This window comes from Enhydra lutris, unplaced genomic scaffold, assembly GCF_002288905.1.
Source record: "Enhydra lutris kenyoni isolate GAN:26980312 unplaced genomic scaffold, ASM228890v2 scaffoldscaffold34, whole genome shotgun sequence".
NCBI lineage: Eukaryota > Metazoa > Chordata > Mammalia > Carnivora > Mustelidae > Enhydra > Enhydra lutris.
Genome location: NW_019154118.1, coordinates 15010439 through 15033211, shown reverse-complemented (window position 1 = coordinate 15033211; position 22773 = coordinate 15010439). Strand labels below are relative to the sequence as shown.

Here is a 22773-nt window from a genome sequence, read left to right as displayed (position 1 = left end):
GGTGGGGCTGGGGCTGGCTCCTGAAGGTCAGAGGAGGGGAACCTTGAAGGGGCTTTGTGGCTACCCTCAGACTTAGTGGCGCGGCCCACCCAGGCTATGCCCAGCGCGGTGGGGGGCGGGGGCGGTTTCACCACATCCATCTTGGAGCTGGGAGGCCTGGGGAGGGCTTTTCTCCCCCTCCCCCAAGCCCTAGAGAGGGAGGTGAGCAAGGGGAGGTTCCGCTCCGTCCAGTCTCTGTTTAATGTGAGGATAAACATTTTATGAGAGAAGATAAACTTCCTGAGCTGGGAGCAAAGGACCCCCTTTTCCTGTACCCCCATCTGGAATTACATTGGCAGACCTCAACAGCCGTCCTCTCCCTAAGTACCCTAGCAGCCTTGAGCTCAAGCGCTCCAGGATCATCGCTGCATTCTGGAGTTGGGACGCCCTCTTGTGGTCAGCTCAGAAACTACTTATCTCTAGCCGCCCAGGAACACACCACTTCCCTGGCGTGGGGGGACAGAGAAATAGCTTTCCAGTCATCTAGAGACCAGGCAGGCAGCCAGAGCGGTCACAAATGCACACACGGGGATCCTTTTTGTTGATCAGGATAGTGTGTGGCGAAGGTAGCCCCCGCCCAGTTCATATGACATCTTTGAGTCAGAAAAAGCTGGCCAGAGCCCCATGCCAGAAGGGCACCCTCTCCAGCCAAGCACTCCTGTTCACAACCAACACAACTCAGGGGACAGCTCTATGGAGCGGCTTCTCATTCACTTAGCCCTGTATCTCCTGTCCCATGGCTCATCCAGCCCAAGAGCCTTTCCTTCTGTCTGGGCACCACCCTGCACCTCTTCCCCATCACTCCCTCTCTCCTCCCCATCCTCATCACCAGGGCATCCCCACCACAATGAAGAAAGGCTGAGCCACTAGGTTGTTTTTGTTTTGTTTTATTTGATTTATTGAATAATCTCTGTGAAAAGGGCCCAGGCATAGGAGGGAAAAGGGAGAACCCAGAGAAGCAGCGCACCAGGAAGAGGGCACCCCACCTCTGGGGTCCTGGGCCAGAGCAACTGGGGGACCCACACCTGCCAGCACAGAGCGCTCCTTTGGTTTTGGGCAGAAATCCAGCCAATGCACCACACTGCCAGCCCTGATCTCAGAGGGCCTCTGTCCCCGTTCTCTGCCAGCAGCAGGACGGAGTCCTTCACAACATCCCAAGGGGGGGGGCCAGCCCTCCCAGATGATGTGCCTGTCGGTGTCATACCCTCCTTGCCAGGAGTGAGAGAGCTTGAGCTCACTTTCCAGTGGGTGTCAAGCAAAGACAGGGGAGTTGTGCCAGTCAGAATACACCAGAAACCCCGAGAAGGTGCTGTCTGTCTTGATGCTGGCATAGATGCCAATGTAATCACCCACACCCACCTGCACCCACACCTGGTCCTCTGGCTCCAGCCTTACCATGGCGCCCCCGGAGAGCGAGGCTGGTTTGGGCCACCCCCCAAAAAACTGGAAGAAAGAGGCGATGGACTCGCCATTCTTGACCAGATCGAACTGCAGGCTAGCCCGGTAGACAGTGGCGTGGACCGCGAAGTAGTAGACCCCGGGCACCTGGCAGGTGAACTTGCCGGTGGTGGCGTCGTAATGTCCCTGCTCGTTCACCAGAACGCGGTCGAAGGGTAGGGGCGCGTCCGACGGCGGAGGCACCCGGCTCTCGGAGCGCTTGGCGCTGAAGGCGGAGCGCGGAGGCACAGAGCACTCGCCCGCAGGCCCGGTGGCTCCCACGGGTCCCGCCTCTCCTCGCGGCCCGGGCTCCCCTCGGGGCCCCGGCAGTCCTGCGGGAGTGCGGGGCGCGGTTAGGACGAGTGTGGCAGCGGTGCCCAACCCCCCACCCCGTAGCCGGGGGTGTCGGGGGCGCCGCTTGGCACCCTCCCCACCCTGCCTGGGGCTCCCGGACGCCGCTTCCTGGGCGAGGGCCACCCTGCCGCCAGCTCCCCGGGCCCCGCCGCCCGCAGGAGAGGGTCACCGGAGCAGCGGCCGCCACGCGCTGCGTCACCCTCCCCGAGCCCCGCTTCCTGAGCCCGGCGGCGCCCCCTGGCGGGACCCCGAGTCCCGGCCCTCGGCCGGGCGAGCGCGGACCGCCCCGTGGACCGCGACCCCGCCGCCTTCTTACCCGGACTCCCGCCCTCGCCTTTCTCTCCCGGAGCCCCGGGCGCGCCGTCGCGGCCGTCGCGGCCGTCGCGGCCGGGCAGGCCCTGGCTGCCGTGGTGGCCCGGCGTGCCGGGAAGGCCGGGGTGCCCCGGGCACAGGCTGGGGATCTTGTTGTCGTCCAGCGGGGGCGAGCCGGCCGCCAGGCCCAGGAGCAGCAGGGCGACGAGCGGCCTCATGGCGCTGGCACGGGGACTCCGGCCGCCGGGGTCCTCAAAGTCTGCGGGCCAGGCGGGACGGGAGTCGGGACCCAGAATCCCGGCACCGGCCTCTCTCCCCGCCCCCGAGGCGGCCGGGTGGGTCCCCACCCCACTGCCACTGGCCTGAGGCTGAGCGGCCGCGGGGGGACGAAGGAGGGGCTTCCCCCAGAGCCGAGGACCCGGAGGGAGCCGGAGGTGGGGGGACAGGAGAGGCCGGCCGCTCCCCTCACCCCACTCCACCCTGTGGCCCTCCCGTCCCCCCCCCCCTCCCGCCCTCCACCACACTCACCCCCTCCCGTCTCCCGGGGCCTCCTTGGGGCGCTGGCTACTTCGGACCCTCCAGCTGACCCCTGCCCCGCCCCTGTGCTTCTCCCCCGCCAGGCGTCCCCTGCCCTGGTCCGGGTTCACTCCCTGCCGGCTCCGCTCTGCTCCTCCCAGACTCCAAGAGGAAACCAGTTGTTTAGGGGCCAAGAGCTCCCGGCCGGGAAATAGGGAAATAACTCGTGGTGTCGCCTGGCTGCCGACCAAGGTTTGGGGGAGAAAGGAGGCGGAGGGAGTCTTAGCTGGGCACAGGGAGGCAGAGCTGTGCACCACAGACACTCCGACAGACAGTCCAGGCACCACTGCTCCAAGGCCAGAAGGAGAGATGGTGCGGTGACAGAGACCAAGGCCAAGACTCGTGGTGGTGGTGGTGGTGGTGGGTGAACAGAAGCTGAGAACCGAGGGGGGAGAGTTCTAGAGGCAGACGGACAACTGGATCCCCAGGACTCACAACAGGGCCTGCCGCATTACTAGGCCCTCGATACTTTTTGTTGAATAAATGAAAGAGTCAGAAGGCAGCTGGTGGAGAACCTGAAAAAGGACGTCTCCAGAGAGGGCAAGGCAGGAGATTGGAAATCGGGGTCAGAGGTTTGGGTGCGAGGCGGTCCTCACAGTTAATGGCACCGTGTGGAGCTGGGGGCAAGGAACAGGACAGAGAAGCTTCCATTAGCCCTGCCGACGACTCCTCTTGCCTTCCCTGGGAGGCTCCAGAGAGGTTGACCAGAGTCCAAGGCTGGTCCTCCTTCCTTTGTCCCATGCCTGCCCAGCCTGATCGGCAGAGGTGGACAGGCGGGCAGAGGGGCAGGGGCCCGGCCTGGGGTCAGGGCTGGGCACAGGCCTCCAGGCCAGCCGCCTCGGGCAGCCTGTTGCAGTTGAAAGGCCAGGGGGTACCCAGTAGAGCCAGGCCAGACTGGCACTGGCGCTCAGCCTCCTGGCAGACAGAGCGGCAGGGGGGAAGGACACTGCCTATGGGAGTGCAGTGGGGCACAAGCAGTCCGCAGAGAAGCCTCCGGAAACTCTGATAGCAGGGCAGACTCGTCAGGCTCTGTGGAAGGAGGAAATCAGCCCTCAGGCACCCCACCCCCAGGCTCCCTCCACTTCCTGGGGGTCCCTGCTAATCTCTGCCCAGAGGACCTTATAACCTCTGAGGATCTCCACCACCTCCTCCTGGGTGGCCATGCCCACCCAGATGTTCGGGAAGGCCGTGGTGTTGTAGCTCAGGCCAGTGCACATCTCCACCTGGACGGGCTCACAAGCCAGCTCTGTAAGAGAATCACAGGAGGGGGTACACGGGCTGGCGACCTGGGGCGAGTCACCTAAATGCTCTCTCTGGGTCATTTGGGGGTTGTTGTGGGACTCAAAGGAGATAACATGGAGACATGCTTTGCCCACATCACGAGTGCCTGTTATCCTCCAGAGCCCGCCCAAACACCCTTCGTCAGCCCTGGGCATCATGCAGGAGTCTCTCTGATCTCGGGAGCACGGGGCACTGACATTGGCAGGGACTGCTGGCATCTGGAAGGAACTCCCCTGCTCTTGACTTCATCATCATCCTCATCATCCTCTTTTTTTAAAGTAGGCTCCACACCCAATGTGGGGCTTGAACTCACGAACCCAATATCAAGAGTCACATACTCTACCGACTGAGCCAGCCAGGCGCCCCTCACCTTCCTCTCCGAGGTGGACTGTGCAGAGGGGTTCTCTGTGTGACCAGGCTGGGCTGGTTCTTGAAGCCCCCATCATTGACTCCCAGATCTCCACTTCCCTTGGGGGTGGTGTCAGGTACCGTTGCCACCCCAGGGGGAGAATCCCTCCCCAGACTCTGCAGAGTCTCCGCATCGGGGAGAACATAGGTGGGCTGTGATGAAATGTGCCAGTGGGGTTTTTATGAATGGGCCCCCAGCCTGCTCCGGCCTCCTGTCCCCTCACCACGGTGCTCTGGGGGGAGGGGGCTCCTCACCTGGGGGTGGGAACAAGGGGCTGCTGCAGCTGTCATCACCACTGTCCAGGCAGCGTCTCCATGTGTCACACGTCCACTGCAGACTCTTACACTCTCCATCGCGGCAGGAGAACTCTCTGGGGCCACAGGGATCTGCAGGCATAGGGGGCACAGCAGTGCCCTGGGATAGGCCTGTGCCCCCATACTACCTTCGCGGTCCCCTGACCGGGTTTGGAGGCTTTCCGAGTTCTCCCGGAGGTGCCTCCACTGCCCACATCCGCTCCCCCAGGGGCACCTACTCTCAGTGCTATTGAGGGCCCGGTAGGTGGCAGAGAAGCCCCCGGTGCTGATGCCGCGGTCTGTCCTGAAGAGCACCACCAGCTGCTGGTGCGAGGAGATGAGGCGAGGTGGAGGCTCTGCTCCGCAGAACCTGCCCGAGGCAGAGAGCGCGCCTGGGCAGAGAGCCCTTGGCCCACCCAGGCTGTTCCCGCTGGCCTCCCTCCGGCTGATGCTCAGGGGCGGGCCTGAGGGGATGGGACACATGGCATTTACGGCCTGGGAGAAAGACACACTTATTCGGTAGGCAAAGGATTAAGCAAACTGCTTGAACTTGAGCCAGTCAGAGATGGGAAACACCAGTGAGGGTTTGAGGGGAAGTGGGAGTGGGCCGCACGGGGCAGGAGAACCGGACAGGGAGGGTACTGGGAAATGACCTTCTGCACAGGGGCAAAGCTGAACAAAGGCTTTGGGCTGAGGAAGGACAAGCCTCTTCCTAGGGTGACAGTAGAGAGACCTCTGGCTTAGAACAGAAGGAATTGGCAGCCAGGGAGAGGGCAGGGTGAATCTGCGGGAGGCCTTGACCATCAGACCGCGGAGGATGGAATTTCTCTGGGGCTCCTGCTCGGGCAGCTACCTGCCCAGGAGGCCAAGGGCCCCCGCGTCGCTGGCCTCATACACGGCCACGTAGTCCAGCTTGCACTGTTCCTGGGCTTGCAGGCTAAAGTTGTGGAAGCGCAGCTCTAGGCCGTGTCCCGCGGGCGCGGAGATGTGCCAGGTGCAGAGCTGGGGGAGAGTATGGAGGGAGGGGGTCAGGGCTCCTTCTCCTGTCCCGCTCTGGGCATCCAGGCAGGGCTCCAGAAGGGTTTTCTCTCTGCAGCAGGCTGGGCAGGGTGTGGGAGGGGGCAGCCCACCAAGCTCTGTGCATCAGTGGAGCTACCAGTAAGCACTAAGGACTGCCCCACCTTGCTGCCTGTTGGAACTCTGACCTTCCCAAGAGCCGGGCAGCACCTCCCACACTGTTCCAGGTCACACTAACCCGTGTGTGTCTGCCCCACTCCCTTACCTGCTGGTGAGGGTAGCTCTGCAGGTCGCCCGGGGCAGAGAAAGTGCCCTGGAGCCCAGTCAGATTCCCCCCGCACCCTGCAGAGGGGAGGAGGGGCTCAGGAGTCTGCCAGGTCTGGGCCTTGGCCCGCTGGCCTGTCGGGGACCACAGGGGAGCACCTGGGCCAGTCCCACAAGGAAGCAGCTTCTGGGCCAGGAGAATATCCGGGCAAGTCTGGGGCTGGGCCAGAGCTGGGGAGTCCCGGCCGAACCCGGGTCGGATGCCCATAGACAGTACCCGCCCTGCGCCTGGCGGGGCCCGTACCCAAGAACTTGGCACTGCAGTCGGTCTCATCGCTGCCATCAGCACAGTTGGCAAAACCATCGCACACTGAGTCAGGCAGCAGGCAGAGGAGCTGGTCACAGGGGAACTCGTCAGGAGCACAGCTCCCTGGGGAGGGGCGTCTGGATTCAGAACCTCCCAGAGTCTCCAACCCCTTTGCTGGGGCTGGGAGTGTCTGGAGGGGAGGGAAGTGGAAGCTTGAGAGGCGGCCAGAGGCGGGGTGGTGGAACACTCACCGGTGCCGGGAGCCACAGCCTGGTACCAGGCATGGAAGCCAAATCCTTCCACGCTGCTGTCGGAGACGAAGGCCACCCGCAGACGGCTGGCGTTGGTGTTCAGTGTGGGGGGAGGCACCCTCCCACACACTCTGCAAGGAGCCAGGTTGGGAGTGACGGAGGCTCAGAGCTCAGGGCCAGCCGGAGTGGAGGCTGCCTGGGCCCTGTGGTCCTCCTGCCTCAAGCCCTGACCTGGGGAGGATGGGGTCAAAAAGGGTCCTTTCCTTTCCCAGGGAGCTCTCACTTTCCTGACAGCCCTGTCCAGGCCGCATGTATTCATGGACAACAGAGGTGGGAGCTCCATCTGACAGAGAGCGAGCGGCAGTGACTTCCCCAAGGTCATGCAGCAGGCTGGAGGCAGAGCTGGGCCCCAAGGTCAGGTCTCTCGGTTTCCACCCAGGCCAGTCTTTCCCATGGCTGCTCCCCGGTTCTGTCCTCTGGACAGTGAAGCAGAGCAGGGGTGAGATCTCCTGGGGGCAAGGGCACCCACCTGAGGAGGGGCCCTTCAGGCTCAGGGGAGATTTCCAAGCGATCGAAAAGACAGGAGGCCACACTCTCCATGCTGAGCGCCTCAATCTTGAGCTGTATTGCGTGGTCTGCTGCCACCTGGATATGCCACACGCAGTGGGCGTTGGGTGGGTAAGGGTCTGGGTAATTGGGGCTGCTGAAGAAGCCCCTTGGGCCAGGAAGGAGGCCCCCACAGGCTGCAGAGAAGAAGGTTAGAGTTTGAGTTCCGAGGTCAAAAGGAGTGAGACCCTTTTATTTCCAAGGATCCCCTTCCTGCACTTACCCCCCCCCCCGCCCAGCCATCCTCCTGCCATCTTGGGCTCTTCTCCAGAAAGATCTTCCCTGGGTACTCACTGGGCTGGGGCGAGGGGCTCATGCCTGCCTCCTCCGGCTGTCCTTTGGGATTCCCAGATGCTGGAGACGTGGTGGTGGTGGAAGGGCTGGGGGGGGTTGGGGGAGTGGTCCCACTGGGGGTCAGGCCTTGGGCAGGCAGTGGTGTAGAGGCCCCAGACAGGGGTGTAGCCCGCAACTCTGCAGGTGGGAAGATGGGGGAGTGGGATTCAGAGGAGCCGGTTCCCCAGAGGTGACAGATAGAATGGTTCATGGATTCTCATTCCCAAGCCCTCCTACCAGGCAGGGCCAGGTACTCACGGGCCAGAATGACGGCCACCAGGAGCCCAAGCAGCAGGAGCAGCAGGCTGGCCAGCAGGAGGACGCACAGCCAGGAGAAGTGGCAGTCTGGCTGCAGCCCTCGGGAGCGCCGGCCTGTGGGTGGGTGGGGTGGGACATTGAGAGCTCCCTGGGCAACCCTCATACTGTTCTCCATTCCTGGGTTTCTCTGTCCACCCCCACCCCCGCCCCGCCCCCATGCAGGTCACTCCCTGAGATGGTTACCATGCCGGGGAGCTGGGATGCTGTGGCTGGCATCGTCCCGGAAGGCTGCTGGATGGCAAGGTGGCTCCAATTCAGGCTCAAAAGCAGGATTGCAGAACTCAGTCTGGAAGGGAAAGACTGGAGGGCTGAGGGCCAGTGGCCGCACTGCCAGGCCGGCATGGCCCCTGGACATGGCCAGCCCTAGGCAGGGATCTGGGTCTCAAGAGAGCAATCCTATGTGACCCTTACCTTGCTCAGTTCTGTCGCCTCCACACACAGGATGACATCTGAGCATTCCTTCATGGCTCAAGGCTCTGCCTGGATTTCTGGGATTCCCTGTGATCGCCCAAGGCCGCCAAGGGCTCACTCCCTGATCCCAAACTGCCTATCAGAGGGGCAGCCTCTGCTCCCTTCGGGAAGGGTCTGCCAGGCTAGATGGACTCTCAGACTGCCCTTGGCCGACTGGTTCAGGCCACTGGCTACTTTGGGGAAGGAAGCAGCCAGAAGGAATTCGCAAAGGCATGAAATGGTTCCTTAATCCAACTCAGCTGAGGATGCTAAGGTCAAGAGCTTGGCTCGGGGCAACGGTCCTTAAAGGCACAGGTCGTGATTGAGAACACCCAGCAGAGGAAACTAGGTGCTCATCGGGGGGTGTGATCAGGAGAGCTGGACACCCCCTTTCCTCACCTCACCCAAAGTATTAAAGGAGCACCCGACAGGTGCTGGGAGGGAAGGAGGACCATGCCGGCATGAGGGAGCCTTGGAAGCTGGGTGTGAGGGTTTAGGCCTAGGCACCCTGAGGGGTCTGGACAAAACCAGCTGTTCTCCCACCCGCGTCTGGGGCAGTAGCCAAGCCCAGGTCTTTGGGAGGCCCCTTGAGTGTACAGGTGTGACCAGAACCAGGAGCTAAGCCAGTCCAGGAAGCCCATGGTGTGCACGGGCTGCTTCTGTCCGTGCTATGTGACTAGGGGAGCTGGAGGGGCTGGCTGCCTCTGCCCCCGGGCCCTTCGGCCGGCAAAGAAAAGGCAGAGAAGAAGGAAGAGGGGCCAAGTCCTCGTACAGGGTGGGCAGGGGCAGACCCCCTGGGCTGTGAATCCTGGCCTTTGGTGCCATCTGCTGCTGCGGGAGAGAAAACCCACACTCTGTGAGCCAGACCACTTCATGCCTCTTCCTCTGTGACGACTGTCTCTGGAAAAACCCAGTCTGGCCCAGATGTCCTCAGGGAGAAAAGAAAGGACTTGTTAACCTGGTTTGTGTTAGCCATGCTCGCACGGAGTTGGGGGAGTTGGACAGGGCAGGACGAGGGAGGCAGCATCCTTTCTGTGGCTGGACCGTTTGCAGAACGTTACGTAGTCGGCCCTGGGCAAGAGGCTTTACCCGTTGTTTCCCTCCCTAGGCCACACTACGAGGTCGCATAACCATGTCACAAATGACGGCACTGAGGCTTCCCCAGGGTCACACAGCTGGTGTGGTGCAGAGCCACGAGCTGAATCTAGCACTGTGGAAATCCAAAAGCAGGCTTTGGAGGACACACCTCTTTCAGCCTCCACTGGGGCCGGTGCGTTTTGGCAACAATGGGAACCAGTGAGGAACCCAGAGGGGAGAGAAGAAACAAAGGAGACAGATTCTCTGATCCTCACGCAGCTGTCCTTGTACTCGGGAGAAAATGCACCCCCAGATTCTTCTCCGTTCATCCCTTGGGGGCCCTGTGTTGCTTGTATATAGGGGGGCACACCTTTTTCCCTGGGCCCTTGGATGGGGACTGCTTTTAGAAGGTCTGAGAGGTCAAAAGTATGTCCATGATGACACTAAGACATTATTTGGCTTCTCATTTGTGAGCACACAGCAGGGTTTTCCAGAGGCTGGGTGGGAAACTGCTCTCTGGCTTTGCTGTTGTCCGTGGCCATCCTCTTGGCAAGGGGAACTTAGGGTGACTCTCCAGTGGTTTTGAGCTCTCTCGGGCTCCTGCCTGTATTCCTGAGAGCATGGTTCTGTAACTCCTGTAACTCCCCCGTGCTGACCCCACACACTGTTGTCTCTCCTTGACTCTCTGTTGCTCTTCTGCCACCAGGAAGGGCGAGGCCAGCCTGAGCTTGGCTGGAACATTCTGGGACTCCTGGCTCTCTAGCTTTCTCTCCTGCTAGTTCTCTAGCTCAAACTTCCAGTCCAGCCAGACCAGCCTCTTCATTGTCCCTGGAACATGCTGTGACCTTCCTGCTAAAGACAAGTCCCCGGGCTCATCCTCTCATGGAGAATGCCTTGTTTCTCCTTGTTTCGAGGGCCAGCACCGGAGGTGTATCTTAGGATCTGACTCTTCTTCCCCACCCAAATCTGTCAGTCGTTGTCCTCCTATCCTCGTTCACTGCCACCCCTAGCCTTGACCCTCATCCCCTGGTTTCTGGATCTCCCCTAGTCCCTAGGAGCCTGGAAGACTGAAGCCCCGTCCCAGCTAACCTTCCGTGATCTCCAAGAGGCAGGCCATGCTTAATATCAAGCAATCAGAAATGCCCGTCCCTTGGGTTTAGGTCGTCCCTTCTGTGGCTCTGCTTCACTAATTGTGGTTTGGGCAGTGCTACATTTTGCATTCCTGAGCCTTTAATGTATGTTGTTCGGAGGAGAGAAGAAGGCACAAGCATCCTGAGAGGATTGGGGAACCAAACGTTGGCTGAGCATCACCCACTAAGACAATGTGGATGGTGATGGTGCAGTCCTGAAAATGTGGGTGTGTGTGTGGGACATGGACATTTGAATACCTAGTATGTTTAGACACAGCTCTGAGTAGGTATTGTTATGTGCAGATTACAGAGGAGGAAACAGGCTCAGGGCAATTAAGTAATTTGCTTCGACTGTAAATGCTAGTCTCTGCTGCCTCCCGCTCCCTCCCTCGGGTGCTCGTTTCCACCTCTAGGGCAACGAAGGACGGGGCCCTCAGAGGTGCGCGGCCCAGGTCCTGCTGGGGCTCAGGTATGTGACAGATTGTGCTGGTTTTGCTTTTGGGTGTGTGTGGATGGATGGCGTTGGAGTTTCCTTGCTACACTGCTGCTCAGCTCAGTTCCCAACAGAGACAAGGTTGGAAAATTTGCTGCAGAAAACCCTGCAAAACCCAAAAGGCGGAGTACGCAGAGTACTCAGATGGAAAGAGAAGCGTCCTGCCCCCGCCGCTGACAAACCAGCGGGCTGGAGGCAGCCTTCTCTAGCGCTGTGTCCTCACTGGCCAAACGAGAACACGGACAAGGTGACCTTTTTGGTCCTGACTCTAAAGCTCTATGGAAAGAAATATGTATTTTCTGAGCATGGGTTGTTAAAAAAAAAAAGTTAAGAGTAACTCTAGAAAACTGAAACCAGAGGCACAAAAGGCCTCCACCCTTGGGACTTGGAGAAGTGACTTAGGAGGACACTTGAGCTGAGAACTTCAAGGTCCAGTCTCCTTAATGCAGATGAGGCACAAGGCCCAGAAAGAGGGAGGTTCTTGTTCAAGGTCACACAAGGGCAGTTGCAGGGAGAGAGCACCCCCCCTTCCTCCCCAGGGGGAGGCCTGTTGGAACGCAATGGGGGCAGAAATCCCAGTTGCTAGGAGGCAAAGCTGGTGGATAAAGAAACATGGGGACAGATTGTGTCTGGCATCTGTGTAGCGCTGAGACCTGTTGCCATGGGAATGAGAAAGCGCCACAGGTTAAGTACAGAAGGGAGAGCGGGGAGCAAGGGTAGAGCGGGCTGGACCTCTGGCCCAGACATTACCTATAGTCCTCTGCTCCCCTGTGGAAGACAACAGGAACGCATTGGTGGTGTCCACATCCAGGGTAAAACTAGCCAAGGGAGAGGCGCAAGTTACACCATTGGCGCTCCCATCCACTTTGCTAGAAACTGTTTCCATTTTGAAGACCATCCTGTTGACTTGTTGTTTGGGGGGAAATCATCTACATTGAAACTACTACCTTGGGTCAGGCCGCTTCCAGGGCAGGCCAGGGAGAAATCCCAGGGTTCGAGTCACTATTTTTTCCCACTTCTGGAAAATGCCCAGAAGCAATGCTCCCACTACTGTCTCATCCCATGATGTGAGTCTGACAGGAGACACTGCTGGCTCTTCAAAGATGGAATAGATGGGCCTTGATTTTTCAGTGTCTGGAGCAAGAAGGCAGCTAGGAAAAGTCCCAATAAAATACTCCACTGGCAGAGGCTTCTGCTTCCAGAGTTCTAAAATCAGCGGCAGAAAGGGAAAGTCTGAATAGGACTAAGAGCTAAAAGATAAAACCAAAGGAGTCAAATCCCTGAGTGCCCCAAGGAGGCAATTTCTTTAAAGGGTTAAATCTGTTTAAACCTTGGAAAAAGTACTTTGGGGCCGCCTGGGTGGCTCAGTGGGTTAAAGCCTCTGCCTTTGGCTTGGGTCATGATCCCAGGGTCCGGGATCGAGTCCCTCACGGGGCTCTCTGCTTAGCGGGGAGCCTGCTTCCTCCCCCGCTCTCTCTGCCTGCCTCTCTACCTACTGTGATCTCTGTCAAATAAATAAATCTTAACAAAAAAAAAAAAAAGTACTTTGGAGAATAAGACCTTTAACATCAAAGCGGCTCTTTCTAGGTATTAATAAAGCAAACTGAAGTCTCTTGTTTATTAAAGGCCAAGACTTGGCTTCTCCACATCCTGGTACAGCCACTCTGCTCCGAGAGCAAACCTGGTTATGTCCAGCCTCTGTTGGTGCGCGTCCTAGGCCTGTAGAGGCACCCAGGTGTCAGGAGAACTGGGAGAGCCACACCGACCTTTAAACCGTGGGCGGTTCCGGTAAAAAGCATCTGCTAGCTACGCATTTCCTGGGGGCGAAGACGGTGTTGAGCTTATATGGGAGATGGACACTGAAGTATTCAGAGGTGGTAGTGTCCCCTCGCCCCTGCATGTTTTGTCCCCAAGTATCTGGAGACAAGTGTGGCAACCTGTTAACTGGTGAATCCATATGAAGAGAGCATTCAAAACGTGTGCCAGTTGAGTTTTGTAGAGTTGAAAAATTTAGACTCCACAGTGGGCAGCATGTTCGAGAACTTGGAATTCGCGGTCTAGCTGAAGCAGTAAAAATACGTGGCAACTCATCTGCTCAGAGCGCTTCCTGGGGGCAGACCCTTCCCAAATCAAGATGCCGTCATACCAACTTCTCAAAGCTATTATTTATTCTGTACAAGGTTTCACTGGACATCAGACATTCTTCTACTCTTGCTTACACAGTAAACAAGTGCACATCAGCCCTTTGGCTCAGGTTCACAGGGCTTCCCTGGGGAAGGGGGTCAGGCCAGTTAAACTTGGGGCGTCTTTCTCTGAGGCCTCCTTCTGGGAGCATTGGGAAGCTTCAGGCTCCAAGGGGCACAAGCTGGGCCCAGCCATGTGGATGCACAGAGCTCCGCGCCTTGGTGCTGACCAGTGTTACTCTCTGTGACAGCACTGAGTTTTGTCCAACTACTCAGGGAAAATCACGCTTGTGGGAAAGAATCGTACAGCTGAGGCGAGATGTCCCCAAACACCCAGGCTCCAGCTCCTGGGGTAGGACTGAAGACCGATGCCAAGGGGGGCTGAGGGGGTGGCATGGGCATCCCTGAGAAACTCGGTCCAAAGGGCCTATGTCTAGGAGGCTCTGAGAAGGGCTGGGGGCATGAAGGTCAGGAAGAAAAAGCACATTAAAAGGGAATAAATTAAAGGTGTGAGAAGCTCTAGGGATAAGGGGCTTGTGCTATCCTTCAAACAGCTGGGGGGGAGTAGACCAGGGGTGGCTTAGAGGAAGTGGGCAGGAAAAACTTGATACACTACCAGAAGAAATCTTCTACCTACTCTCCTCTCCGCCTCATCGCAATGCGAACCAAGCCAGGGGCTAAGGGCATGACCCCCATTACCCCCAGCGGGGTCGAACATGGCACTGGGGAAAAGGGAACAGGCTGAGGGATATCTCAGGGAGGGGAAGTTACCCCCTGGTCCCCAAATGCTATAAGGCACAAATCTTGGAGGCAACTAGATTCCATCCAGAACATTAAAAAAACAAACAAAACAAAACAAAACAAAACAAAAACTTGTTAGATCCTGGGTCTACTGTGGCTGTGCTTGGGGTCTGGCCAACACCCACCTAGCACCACTGGGGGCTAGCATTAGAAAAGCTGTATTTGAAGAACTAAAAACAAAACAAAACAAAAAACCAAAATGACCAGCACAATGTCCCAGCTGTAAAGAGGTGTGAAGGAAGCATCTCCCATCTGAAAACTTTAGTTATGGTAATTAAAAAACAAAAAAAACAAAAAAAAACAAAAAAACCAGGTTTTTAAAAACCAAAATCAGCTTCCCCCCCCCACCAAAGTCGTCCCCTTGTCTGTCCCCCTGGAGTTAGCAGCGTTAAGAGGGCTCTTGGCTCATGAGTGTTTTTCTTGCTTCTGGACCAGTGAGCGGGGTCCAGGTGAAGACAGGTGCGGGTTGGGGCGCCAGTGCTTCCAGGCGGCGATCCTCCCAGCGGGCTCCAGAGGGCGCTGTCCTCCCGGGAGGAACTGGGGGCTGCGAGGGCAGCAAGTGGACCAGGATCTTCTCCCCACAGACCGCTGCTGTTTATTACACACGGGGAAAAAAACCACAAGCTTAAAACTGCAAACAAGAGACGCCGAGGGGGCACCACGCCGGCTCCAGGCTCTGTGTCCTGTCGATCTTCACGCCAGGTGGCTCGGAGCTCCCGGCTCCCGGCTCCAGACCCTGACTGGGCTGCAGCAACTCCTGCTCGACAGCGTTACTTTGCTTTATTTTGCTCTTATTTGTCAGGTTCTTTTTTTTTTTTTCTTTTTGTCTTAAAAAAAAAAAAAAAAACTTAGGGTGTGGGGCCGCCACGGGGAAGGGAGAAAGAGATGTAGCTCCTCACTGCTACATGCGGGAGGGCGGACTGGCCAGTTCGTAGAAGAGCAGATAGGCGTCGCTGGTGCGCACTTGGCTGGAGGACATGGGTGTGACGCTGCAGAGAGAGGGGGGGACGTCAAGAGAGAGCCCTGGAGAGGGGGCCACCGGGACACACGCGGTGGGGCTGGTGGACCGTGAGGGCCCACTGCTCCTCTCCCTAGGTGCCCCGGAAGCCGATCTCTTTTGCAGTCTTCTAGAAATTCTGCAAAGGGGTGGCAGGCTCAGACATATTACATGGCCTTTTGGCTCTGACTCCTCCATCTGGTCAAAGGGGAAGCCACACAGGTGGGTGAGGTACAGGTGTCTGGCAGCCAGGAGCCCTGCCTGAGAGCTCGGTCTCACCTGGAGTCATTGAAAGTGTGCCATTCGCCTGTCACTGGACTCCGGCAGTAGGCTGTATAATGGCCACCCATGGTGGTTCCAGAGTGATTGGACACAGCGTACAGGTTGTAAACAGCGTGGTCTGGGGAGGAAGTACAAGGTTTCAGGCCCCCAAAGCATTCCTTGCCCCACGTTCCCTCTCCCTCATGCCTCTATTCCTGATTTTTGTTCACTCACTCTTCAGCAGCTTCCTCCCACCTCCTGGCCTCCCATCTGGATTTTAGGTCCTTGCGCCTTGTTTCTGCCCTCCCAGCTGAAAATACTCACTGGTGTTTTCTGAGGCAAATTCTCTCAAGTCCAGGTCTCTTAGTGGGAAATTCACAAATGTTGTGAGCTTGCTGGTTCGTATCCTGGATTCTGAGAACCGCTTCAGGTCTGGGGTTGGCATTAAGTCAAGGACAAGAGAGGGTGGCAAGGGTAGTCAAAGTAAAGAGGACTGAGTCCTATGAGGGTGAAGCACTTCTTAGAAGCAAAAGAGCAAACCGGGAACGGAAAGTCTACCACATTTCCTTTTCCCTACTCTGCTCGCCCTCAGTTCAGCCCCTTGTCATCAGTCACTCCCTAAAGGCAAGTCCAGCTTGCCATGGTGGACTGGATCTTAAGGATACGGAGCACCAAGATCTTTGGGAACCTCTGGATGGAGAACTTCTTTATACATCGTTTTCTGGCTCGGCATCGACAGCACGTCTGCAAGACAGGACAAACAGAGCTACAGAGGACGTGGGGGAGAAGTCAGTGGGCTGAGTCCAGGAACTCCCAGGCTGCATCTGCTGGTGACGGGTCTCTCCCAGAGCGTGTGTTCCCGCTCCCATGGGAGGGGACTTACCGGCTTTTCATCGCCGTCAAGCACGTCCTCTTTGGTGAAGAGCCTCATGCAGTCCATTAAAGTCACCTCAGGATAACCTCGCTGGGAGAGACAGAGAGTACGAGTCACAGAGGTCGATGCCATGAGAGGATAAGAGTGGGCGCTTCCAATGTGAGGCAACAGGGGCACGTACCTTAGCAATGGGCAATGAGAGGTCCCAAAACGGATCAAAGACTGTCGAGCAATAACCACAGTCGGTACACGTCAGGGAGCTCTTTAGCTGCCCAACGAAGAGATCTGCAGAAGAGATCGGACAGCCGAGCTAAAGCCAGGAGAAGGAGCACACGTCTTCTCTGGGCTGTGTGCCCTCTCAGTGCTCCTGCCTCTGTCCGTGGGTCACTGGGCAGAAGGAAGGTCCCCTGAGAGGATGACTGTTAGGGCTTTTCATGCTCACGCTCTGCTTAGGGGAAAGCAGGTCTTCTTCCCATTCATGCACTTACCCCCAATCCGACTGTCTTCCCGTTCTAGATATTTCCTCCACATCTGTCGTCCTTTCTCATCATCACTAGGAACCAGAGAGAGGAAGACAACTGGGTCAGAGCTCATGCCATGAGAAGTTTATGGATCCATCAGTCTAAATCTTTAATATTTAAAATTCTCTCCAAATTATTACCCCCAAAGAAGTCAGCCAAAAACTCAAGCTCACCAAGTTTTTCTTCCCCACAGCATTCTCCTCTTACTTACGGAAGATGATCGAGGTTCTCAGGGTTGGACTTGGGCCTCACTGTCACTCGGTTCACCTCGTTGTGGAGCCCATCCAGAAGAAAGCGAAGAAACTCCTGAGCATCTTGCTGACTGAGTCCAAAGAAAAGAGTGAGCAAGAGCTCTCATTCCGAGAACCACCCTGTGGCCGGCACCCACCCCGGGGAGGACATGTCAGCACGGCTCTTACTTATAGCCAACGAAGCGTGGTGCGTATCTCTGGATCTGGGTCTTGAACTCAGATGGGCTCACCACATCATTGGGGGATGAAGTCCATATGGTCTGGATTAGTTTTGCAAACTCTATTGGAAGGAGAGGGTAGAGAGGGGGGCGTGGAGGACAGGTGAGACATTTTCTGTAAGAAACTCAAACTAGAATCCCAACAAAAAGAAGCCAAAGGGAGAAGACTAGGAGGGACACATACAGCACACAACTACTGATACAACCGTGGAGAGAACCAGTGTCCAGGGCCAGGCTCCTCACCTTCCATGAGGGCTGTGTGGGCATTGCTGCTGTGGCTGAGATCCCGCATGTAGAGCCTCTGAAGGCAGTAGTCCCTCAGCTCCCGGGTGTTGCTCAGGCACTGCAGAATGGAGTTCATGAAGCACTGCAAGAGATCACCTGCTCAGTAAGACACAGCCCTGTCTGGCATGTCCACTCCCCTAGTACCAGAGGCCCTCTGGCTCATCTACCCCAGAAATGAACACTCCCACAGTCTCAAGTTCCTCTTTCTGTAAGGGAAAGGGGCGCTGTGGGGCCTACTCCCACTGGCGGCACAGGTGACATAGCTGGTTATTGACTGTGAGGTGTACAGAAGGGTGTGGGTGAGCCGGACAGAAGTGGGTGGGAAGTGATGGATGTCCTTCAGGATAAGGCTCCGGGAAAGCAGCTGACAGTAAAGAGGGCAACTCCCCTTTAGCAGTGCTTCCTGCTAGGGGCCAGGAGGGAGGCGGTGCCCCAGCCAGTCTGTAAAACCCACCAGCCAGGATGGACAGTATAACTGGCCTCTAGAGGACAGGGAGTCCGCAGGAGCCAGAAGGGAACTCTGGCCAGAAGGTCCCACTGGGACAGGAGTTCGTGGCCTGAGGAAAGAAGTGGGCTGGGAAGAGCTCACCGTGTTCCCAAGGTTTCGAAGACCAGCCAGACCCTGGGCGCTCTTAGAATTCTGGAAACAAAGAACACACAGCATATGAGGCTGAAGGCAAAGAGGCTGGGCCAGTGCTAGGCGCACTCACGCAGCTTTCTGCCAGAGCCAGGAGGATCAGGCACACACATTGATCTCTCTTCAACACACAACACAGACACTCGGCAGGGCTTTCCTTTCCTTTGTTGACATGTGCTTTCTCCGATCTGTACATGCCTCCTCAGTCTCTGCCATACTGGAGGCTGGAGATTAGAGCTAGAGCCTAGGAATTCATGTATTTGATTGCCAGCTACAAGGAACTCCGGGTCCCAAATCTGGGCACTATCTCAAAATGACCCACTTTTCCACCCCTAGATGTCCAATACACGAAGCAGCTGTCGTAACAGGCGCTTCAAGGAGATCTTGAAATGTTCAATGACAAAATGTCTGAAGTGAGTTTAAGATCTTCAGCTTGAGGAAAACTGAAGTTGGCCTGCCATTCTGAATTGCCGGAGACAGGTGGAATTCCTTCCAGCTGAGCTCAGCTCCCAGAGGCTGATTAAAGCCTGGGAGAATCCTCCCAGCCTGGCTCAGGTTTCGGCATCCTGACTGGTCACTGGCTGGGAGCCCTTCTGATGGCAGACTGTGACCACACAGGGGTAAGCACCTGGCTGAGGGTGCCACTCTCGTTCTTGTCCCTATTGTGGAGGTTGGTGAGGGGGTTGGAGTGAGACAGCTGCTAGGTCCAGATCTCGTGGCTAGTCCTGGCCCTACCTGCAAGGAGTCAGAAAACCTTCGGGCTCAAAGGGTTAAAGAAACAGTGTGCAGATGAGCCTGCCACCCCCTCTCTCAGGGAGGGGACCCGGCAACTCTGGAGCAACACTGACTGGGGCATGCGTGGGGCCAGCTCAACCCTGATCAGAACAGGAGCCTGAAATAACTCAGCTAAAATTACTCATGCCGTGTGCTGACAAAGCCCATGAGGTTGTCAGCTCGAGGGGGTGGGGTGGGGAGAGGCAGGCTGAAGGAGGGCTTTTCTCAGGAATTGCCCTGCTGATCCCACAAGTAAGAGGATCCCTTCTTGCCAGTTATCAGGTCTGACACTAACAGGTAGGGAAGGAAATATACTGAGAAGAGAGACCTGGTTTCCACCTGTAGTCAGCAAGCAAAGCTTATTGGCAGTAGGTGGGCAAAAGCATCGTTGAATTCTGCCAGTGCCGGCAGTATATGGCCCCAAACACAAGATTTTCATCTTACCTTTCTGACAGTCTAAACCCTGACGTTCCAGTAAGAGGACCACAACAGAGATAATTCCCTGGACAAAGACCTTATCAGGGTTTTCGGGTAGACCTGGAGAAGGACTTCCCTGGTGCCCCCCCCAAAAAAAGCCTGTCCACCACAGGATACCCGTCCTCCCCTCCCCAAAGATCCACTCTCACACTTATTTTTGGCATTGCGTGTTACTTCTTACCCCCTGGGCCTCAGACAACATCTGTCTAAAGGAGCTGCAGAAGCAAAGCCTGGTGATCATGTCAGTGTCCACCAAAGTGGGCCTCCAGCTGAGACAGTAGTCCCTCAGCACTAATGGGGACAGGGCAGTGGAAAACTGGAGGTGTCTTTGCACTGAGGCACTTCTGTGGTGTTGACACTTTTAACTCTGACCCAGCACAGTGAGGGTCAAGAACACGTCATCACCTACGGTTACTGTTCTTGAGAATCTAACTCTACTAATGGCCTGGCAGGTACAGAGATGGGGAAGGTTCCTTTATGGCTTTGCTCGGACCCTCTGTTCGTTTTTCTTTTTGCAGGGGTGGGGGTGGCTTGTACCTTTGTCTAAAATTTCCTGAATTCAAAACTACTTGCCAATTTCTAAGCGCTCTGTGTAGAAGGCGGCTGGATGAGAGGAGTCGGGGGGTGGGAGTGGAGGGGAGAGCAGGGCTGTTCTGTGCCCAGCCAGATATTCTTCGGCCATGAATAGGAAATCAGGAGCTCCAGGGAAAGTCAGCACTTTCCATTCTGGAGAGGAACAAAATGTCCCAGGAGTGACCTTTCTTACGGGGAAAACAATCCTACCTCTGGGCCGACAGGGAGAGGCTAGAACTGGAGAGGTTGGGGGAGAGACCCCACACAGCGAGCCTCTCACTGGGAGAGAAGGAAATGACTCCAGTTGCTACGTGGAGTGCATACGCAAAGACTCGAAAGAGTCTGGATCAAGAACTTCCTTAAAATCAGTCATCAGCAAACCTAACCTTGACTTCGGGGCAACCACTGTTCTAAAAGGTCAATGCCACCTCCACGGTTAGTAGACAGAAAGCATTCACTCTCCGCGAAGGAGCAGGGGGCTCAGGGAGAGCCCGCTCTGGGTTAATGGGGAGGAAACATTTGGGGATGTGGGTCATATAAGCAAGGCTGACCGAGGTTTGTGTCTTTACACTCAAGACCCCCGTGAAGGGCTTTCCTGCTTACTTCACCTGTGCCGTGAGGGTCAGCCATGAGTCCTGGCTGTGGCCAAGGAGCCTGGTGCGGCCCTGGCACAGGGCAGTGCACGCACTGCCAACTCGGGAGCTGGTGCCTGTTACATAAGATCTGTCAAGCTCTGGCCCCTTCTCCCTTCCCCAAGGGGGCAGTGCCCAGCTTCTGGCCCCAGCATTACCCTGGGGTGGCTACTTCAACTGAGGTATCCACTGCCCACGTAGCAGAACTGGGGGACGGCAGGAAAGGAAAGGGAAGCTGCCCTCTTTCACCTGTCTGCGACTCCTCTGCCCTTCACCGGGTCAAAGGGCCCCCGTTACCAACCCTTCGGGAGAGCGCCCTTTGGGGCTAGTGAGGAGGGGGCGGCTCTTTCCGAACAGCCTTTCTTGCTGGGTTTTGGCCTTGGAGGAGTCACACCGCCGAGCGGAGCGTGCTGCCGGCTCCCTCACACAGTCACACAGCGAGAACTAGTCAAGGTTACGCTTTTCTGCACCTGTCCTGAGAGGTGCCAGGAATTAAGAGCCCAAGGGCCACCTGGTGCCCGGGTCACGAAGAGGGAGAGGAAGAGGGGAGGGGGGGGAAACCTCAGGGGCTGGGACCTCAACAAGGGGAGGGGGCCGCGAGTAAGCCTGAGATCACCTGGGGAGGGGGCATTCCTTGCCGGGAGACCCTAGGAAAGGAGGGGTGGGGGCTGGGAAGAATCGGTCCCCCCCCACCCCGGCCCCGGAGCGCGCGGCAGATGGGGGTAGGGGGCGTCCCGGGGAGGAGGCGGAAGTCCAGGCCCCCAGCGTGGGGGTCCCGGAAAGGGGCCCCGCGTACCTTGGCTTTGTTGAGCAGGAGCCCCACGAAGGTGGAGAGCAGGAGGGAGGGGGAGAGCGGGGAGCGCGGCCGCAGCTCCTTGGCGAGGGCGGGAAAGGGGGAGGCCGGGGGCTCCTCGGGCAGGGTCACGGTGTACGAGGTGCGCATGCTGGGGGGCGGGCGGCGGGCTCGGCCCCACGCCTAACGTTGGCAAAGGGGGCGCGGGGGAGGACCGCGCGGTGCCACGGCCCGGACGCTGAGGCCGGAGAGGCCGCCACAGGACACCGTCCGCGGCGCCCGGCGGTAACTGCTCCGGACCGCCGATCGCGCGCTCCTCCGCCTCAACCTCCCCGGCACGCGCCGCCAACCGCCCCGGTACCCGGCTCTAGCGCTCGGGCTGACTGGCGGCCCCGCCGGCGCCTCGGGCCCCACGACGTCAGCGCCGGGGGCGGGGCCAGCACCCCAGCCCCGCCCCTGGCGCCGGCACGCGGCCCCGAGCGCGGCCGGGGCCCCGCCCCCCGTCCCTCGTCCTCCTCCCCCGCCCCGAGCCTCCAGCAGAGCGGCCCCTAGCCGGGACTGCCCCCTTGCCCGCTGACCCCACCGGCCTGGCCGCCGCCGAGACCCGCCGTCCCCGGGAAGGGCGGGACAAGCGCGCCGAGCCCCCCGCCGGCCTCCGGGTCGGGACTCAGGAGGAGCCCCACAGAACTCTGTCAGTCCGGTGAGCCGCCCCCCAAACCGGGAGGCTTACGGTCCCTGACTTCTGGGGGCTGCCGGGCATTTGGCGCACCCTGTGAAAGTTCCGTGCTCTCCGCGGGGGGAAGATGCACTTGCGCACAAACTTTTGCACGTTCAGGGGGACTCAGGCCCTCCCGGAGCCCGACACGCACACAGCTCGCGAGGGTCGGTGGGCCCCCGGGTTAGGAGCACGGATTTCCCTGGCGTCAGCACTGAGCCCTCCCCGCCCCCCACCACTCCCCAGTCCCAGTTCGTCCCATTATCAAGAGAGCCAGTGCGCCTATTTTATAAGGTACAAGAGGTCACTGTCCCATTTGGCTCCAGGGAAGAACATTTTCTGGCATCATCTGTCCAGTTACCCAGCTCCATCTCTCACAGAATCTCAAATTTTGGTTTGTTTTGGAGGGTGGGAAGAAAGTACCACCGCGGTGGGGACGCAGGTGCTCAGCCCGGGTTGGGGGCAAGCGGACTGCTCTGACCCTGAGGGCTTCCATGCCTGAAGAGCAGAGGTCTTTGCATTTCATTTCAGATGGTCCACCGCCCCTCACCTATCAGGGACCCACACAGAATCTGCCTAGAGAAAGTATCTTGTTTGGAGCCTGCTGGCTATTTTTAGCCAGTATTTTTAGCATTTAAAAATACTCTGAGAAGCAGCAGCGTGTGCTGTTACTCATCTGTGGCCTCCTTCTGTTCCTCTTGGCATGCTCATGGCCACATGTACACGCGCCCTGCTCACACGACCTCAGCCACATGGGGAATATGTCCCGGACACAGGTATGGGGTGGGCGATGGTCAGCAAGGGCACCGGTGTGAGGATGGTGAGCGCCCCCCC

The 22773-nt window shown here is 57.9% G+C and overlaps 3 protein-coding genes across 5 annotated transcripts in view; all 3 read right to left on the bottom strand.

Moving 5' to 3' along the window:
• Positions 1-917: 917 nt before the first annotated feature.
• LOC111153795 (C1q and TNF related 5) lies at positions 918-3529 on the bottom strand. 2 transcript variants are annotated; one of them, XM_022513034.1, is made up of 3 exons: positions 3234-3529; positions 2147-2401; positions 918-1808 (listed from the first exon to the last, which is right to left on the bottom strand). In XM_022513034.1, exons 1-3 carry the CDS (start codon positions 3457-3459, stop codon positions 1291-1293), a joined length of 999 nt encoding a protein of 332 aa, XP_022368742.1. In that variant the 5' UTR covers positions 3460-3529; the 3' UTR covers positions 918-1290. The 2 variants fall into 2 exon arrangements, with proteins under 2 accessions (XP_022368742.1, XP_022368743.1); XM_022513035.1 differs by lacking the exon at positions 3234-3529 and adding an exon at positions 2671-2821.
• LOC111153794 (membrane frizzled-related protein) lies at positions 3506-8274 on the bottom strand. Its single transcript, XM_022513032.1, has 13 exons — positions 8209-8274; positions 7981-8083; positions 7738-7851; positions 7441-7617; positions 7070-7283; positions 6541-6671; positions 6287-6412; positions 5984-6060; positions 5555-5703; positions 4941-5071; positions 4663-4794; positions 3837-3964; positions 3506-3747 (listed from the first exon to the last, which is right to left on the bottom strand). Exons 1-13 carry the CDS (start codon positions 8260-8262, stop codon positions 3523-3525), a joined length of 1761 nt encoding a protein of 586 aa, XP_022368740.1. The 5' UTR covers positions 8263-8274; the 3' UTR covers positions 3506-3522.
• Positions 8275-14758: 6484 nt separating this feature from the next.
• Positions 14759-22773, bottom strand: part of LOC111153846 (ubiquitin specific peptidase 2) — a 19500-nt gene continuing 11485 nt past the window's right edge. Inside the window, exons 1-12 of one of the 2 annotated variants that reach the window (XM_022513114.1) lie at positions 21228-21374; positions 17928-17978; positions 17297-17420; positions 17004-17115; positions 16796-16906; positions 16552-16616; positions 16245-16348; positions 16073-16153; positions 15855-15933; positions 15514-15621; positions 15208-15328; positions 14759-14920 (exon numbers count right to left, since the gene is read on the bottom strand). In XM_022513114.1, coding sequence (XP_022368822.1) covers positions 14833-14920; positions 15208-15328; positions 15514-15621; positions 15855-15933; positions 16073-16153; positions 16245-16348; positions 16552-16616; positions 16796-16906; positions 17004-17115; positions 17297-17420; positions 17928-17978; positions 21228-21374 — 1191 coding nt within the window. In that variant the 3' untranslated portion in view covers positions 14759-14832. Of the gene's footprint in view, positions 14921-15207; positions 15329-15513; positions 15622-15854; positions 15934-16072; positions 16154-16244; positions 16349-16551; positions 16617-16795; positions 16907-17003; positions 17116-17296; positions 17421-17927; positions 17979-21227; positions 21375-22773 lie in introns of those variants that run through there. The other variant, XM_022513113.1, reaches the window with a different exon arrangement.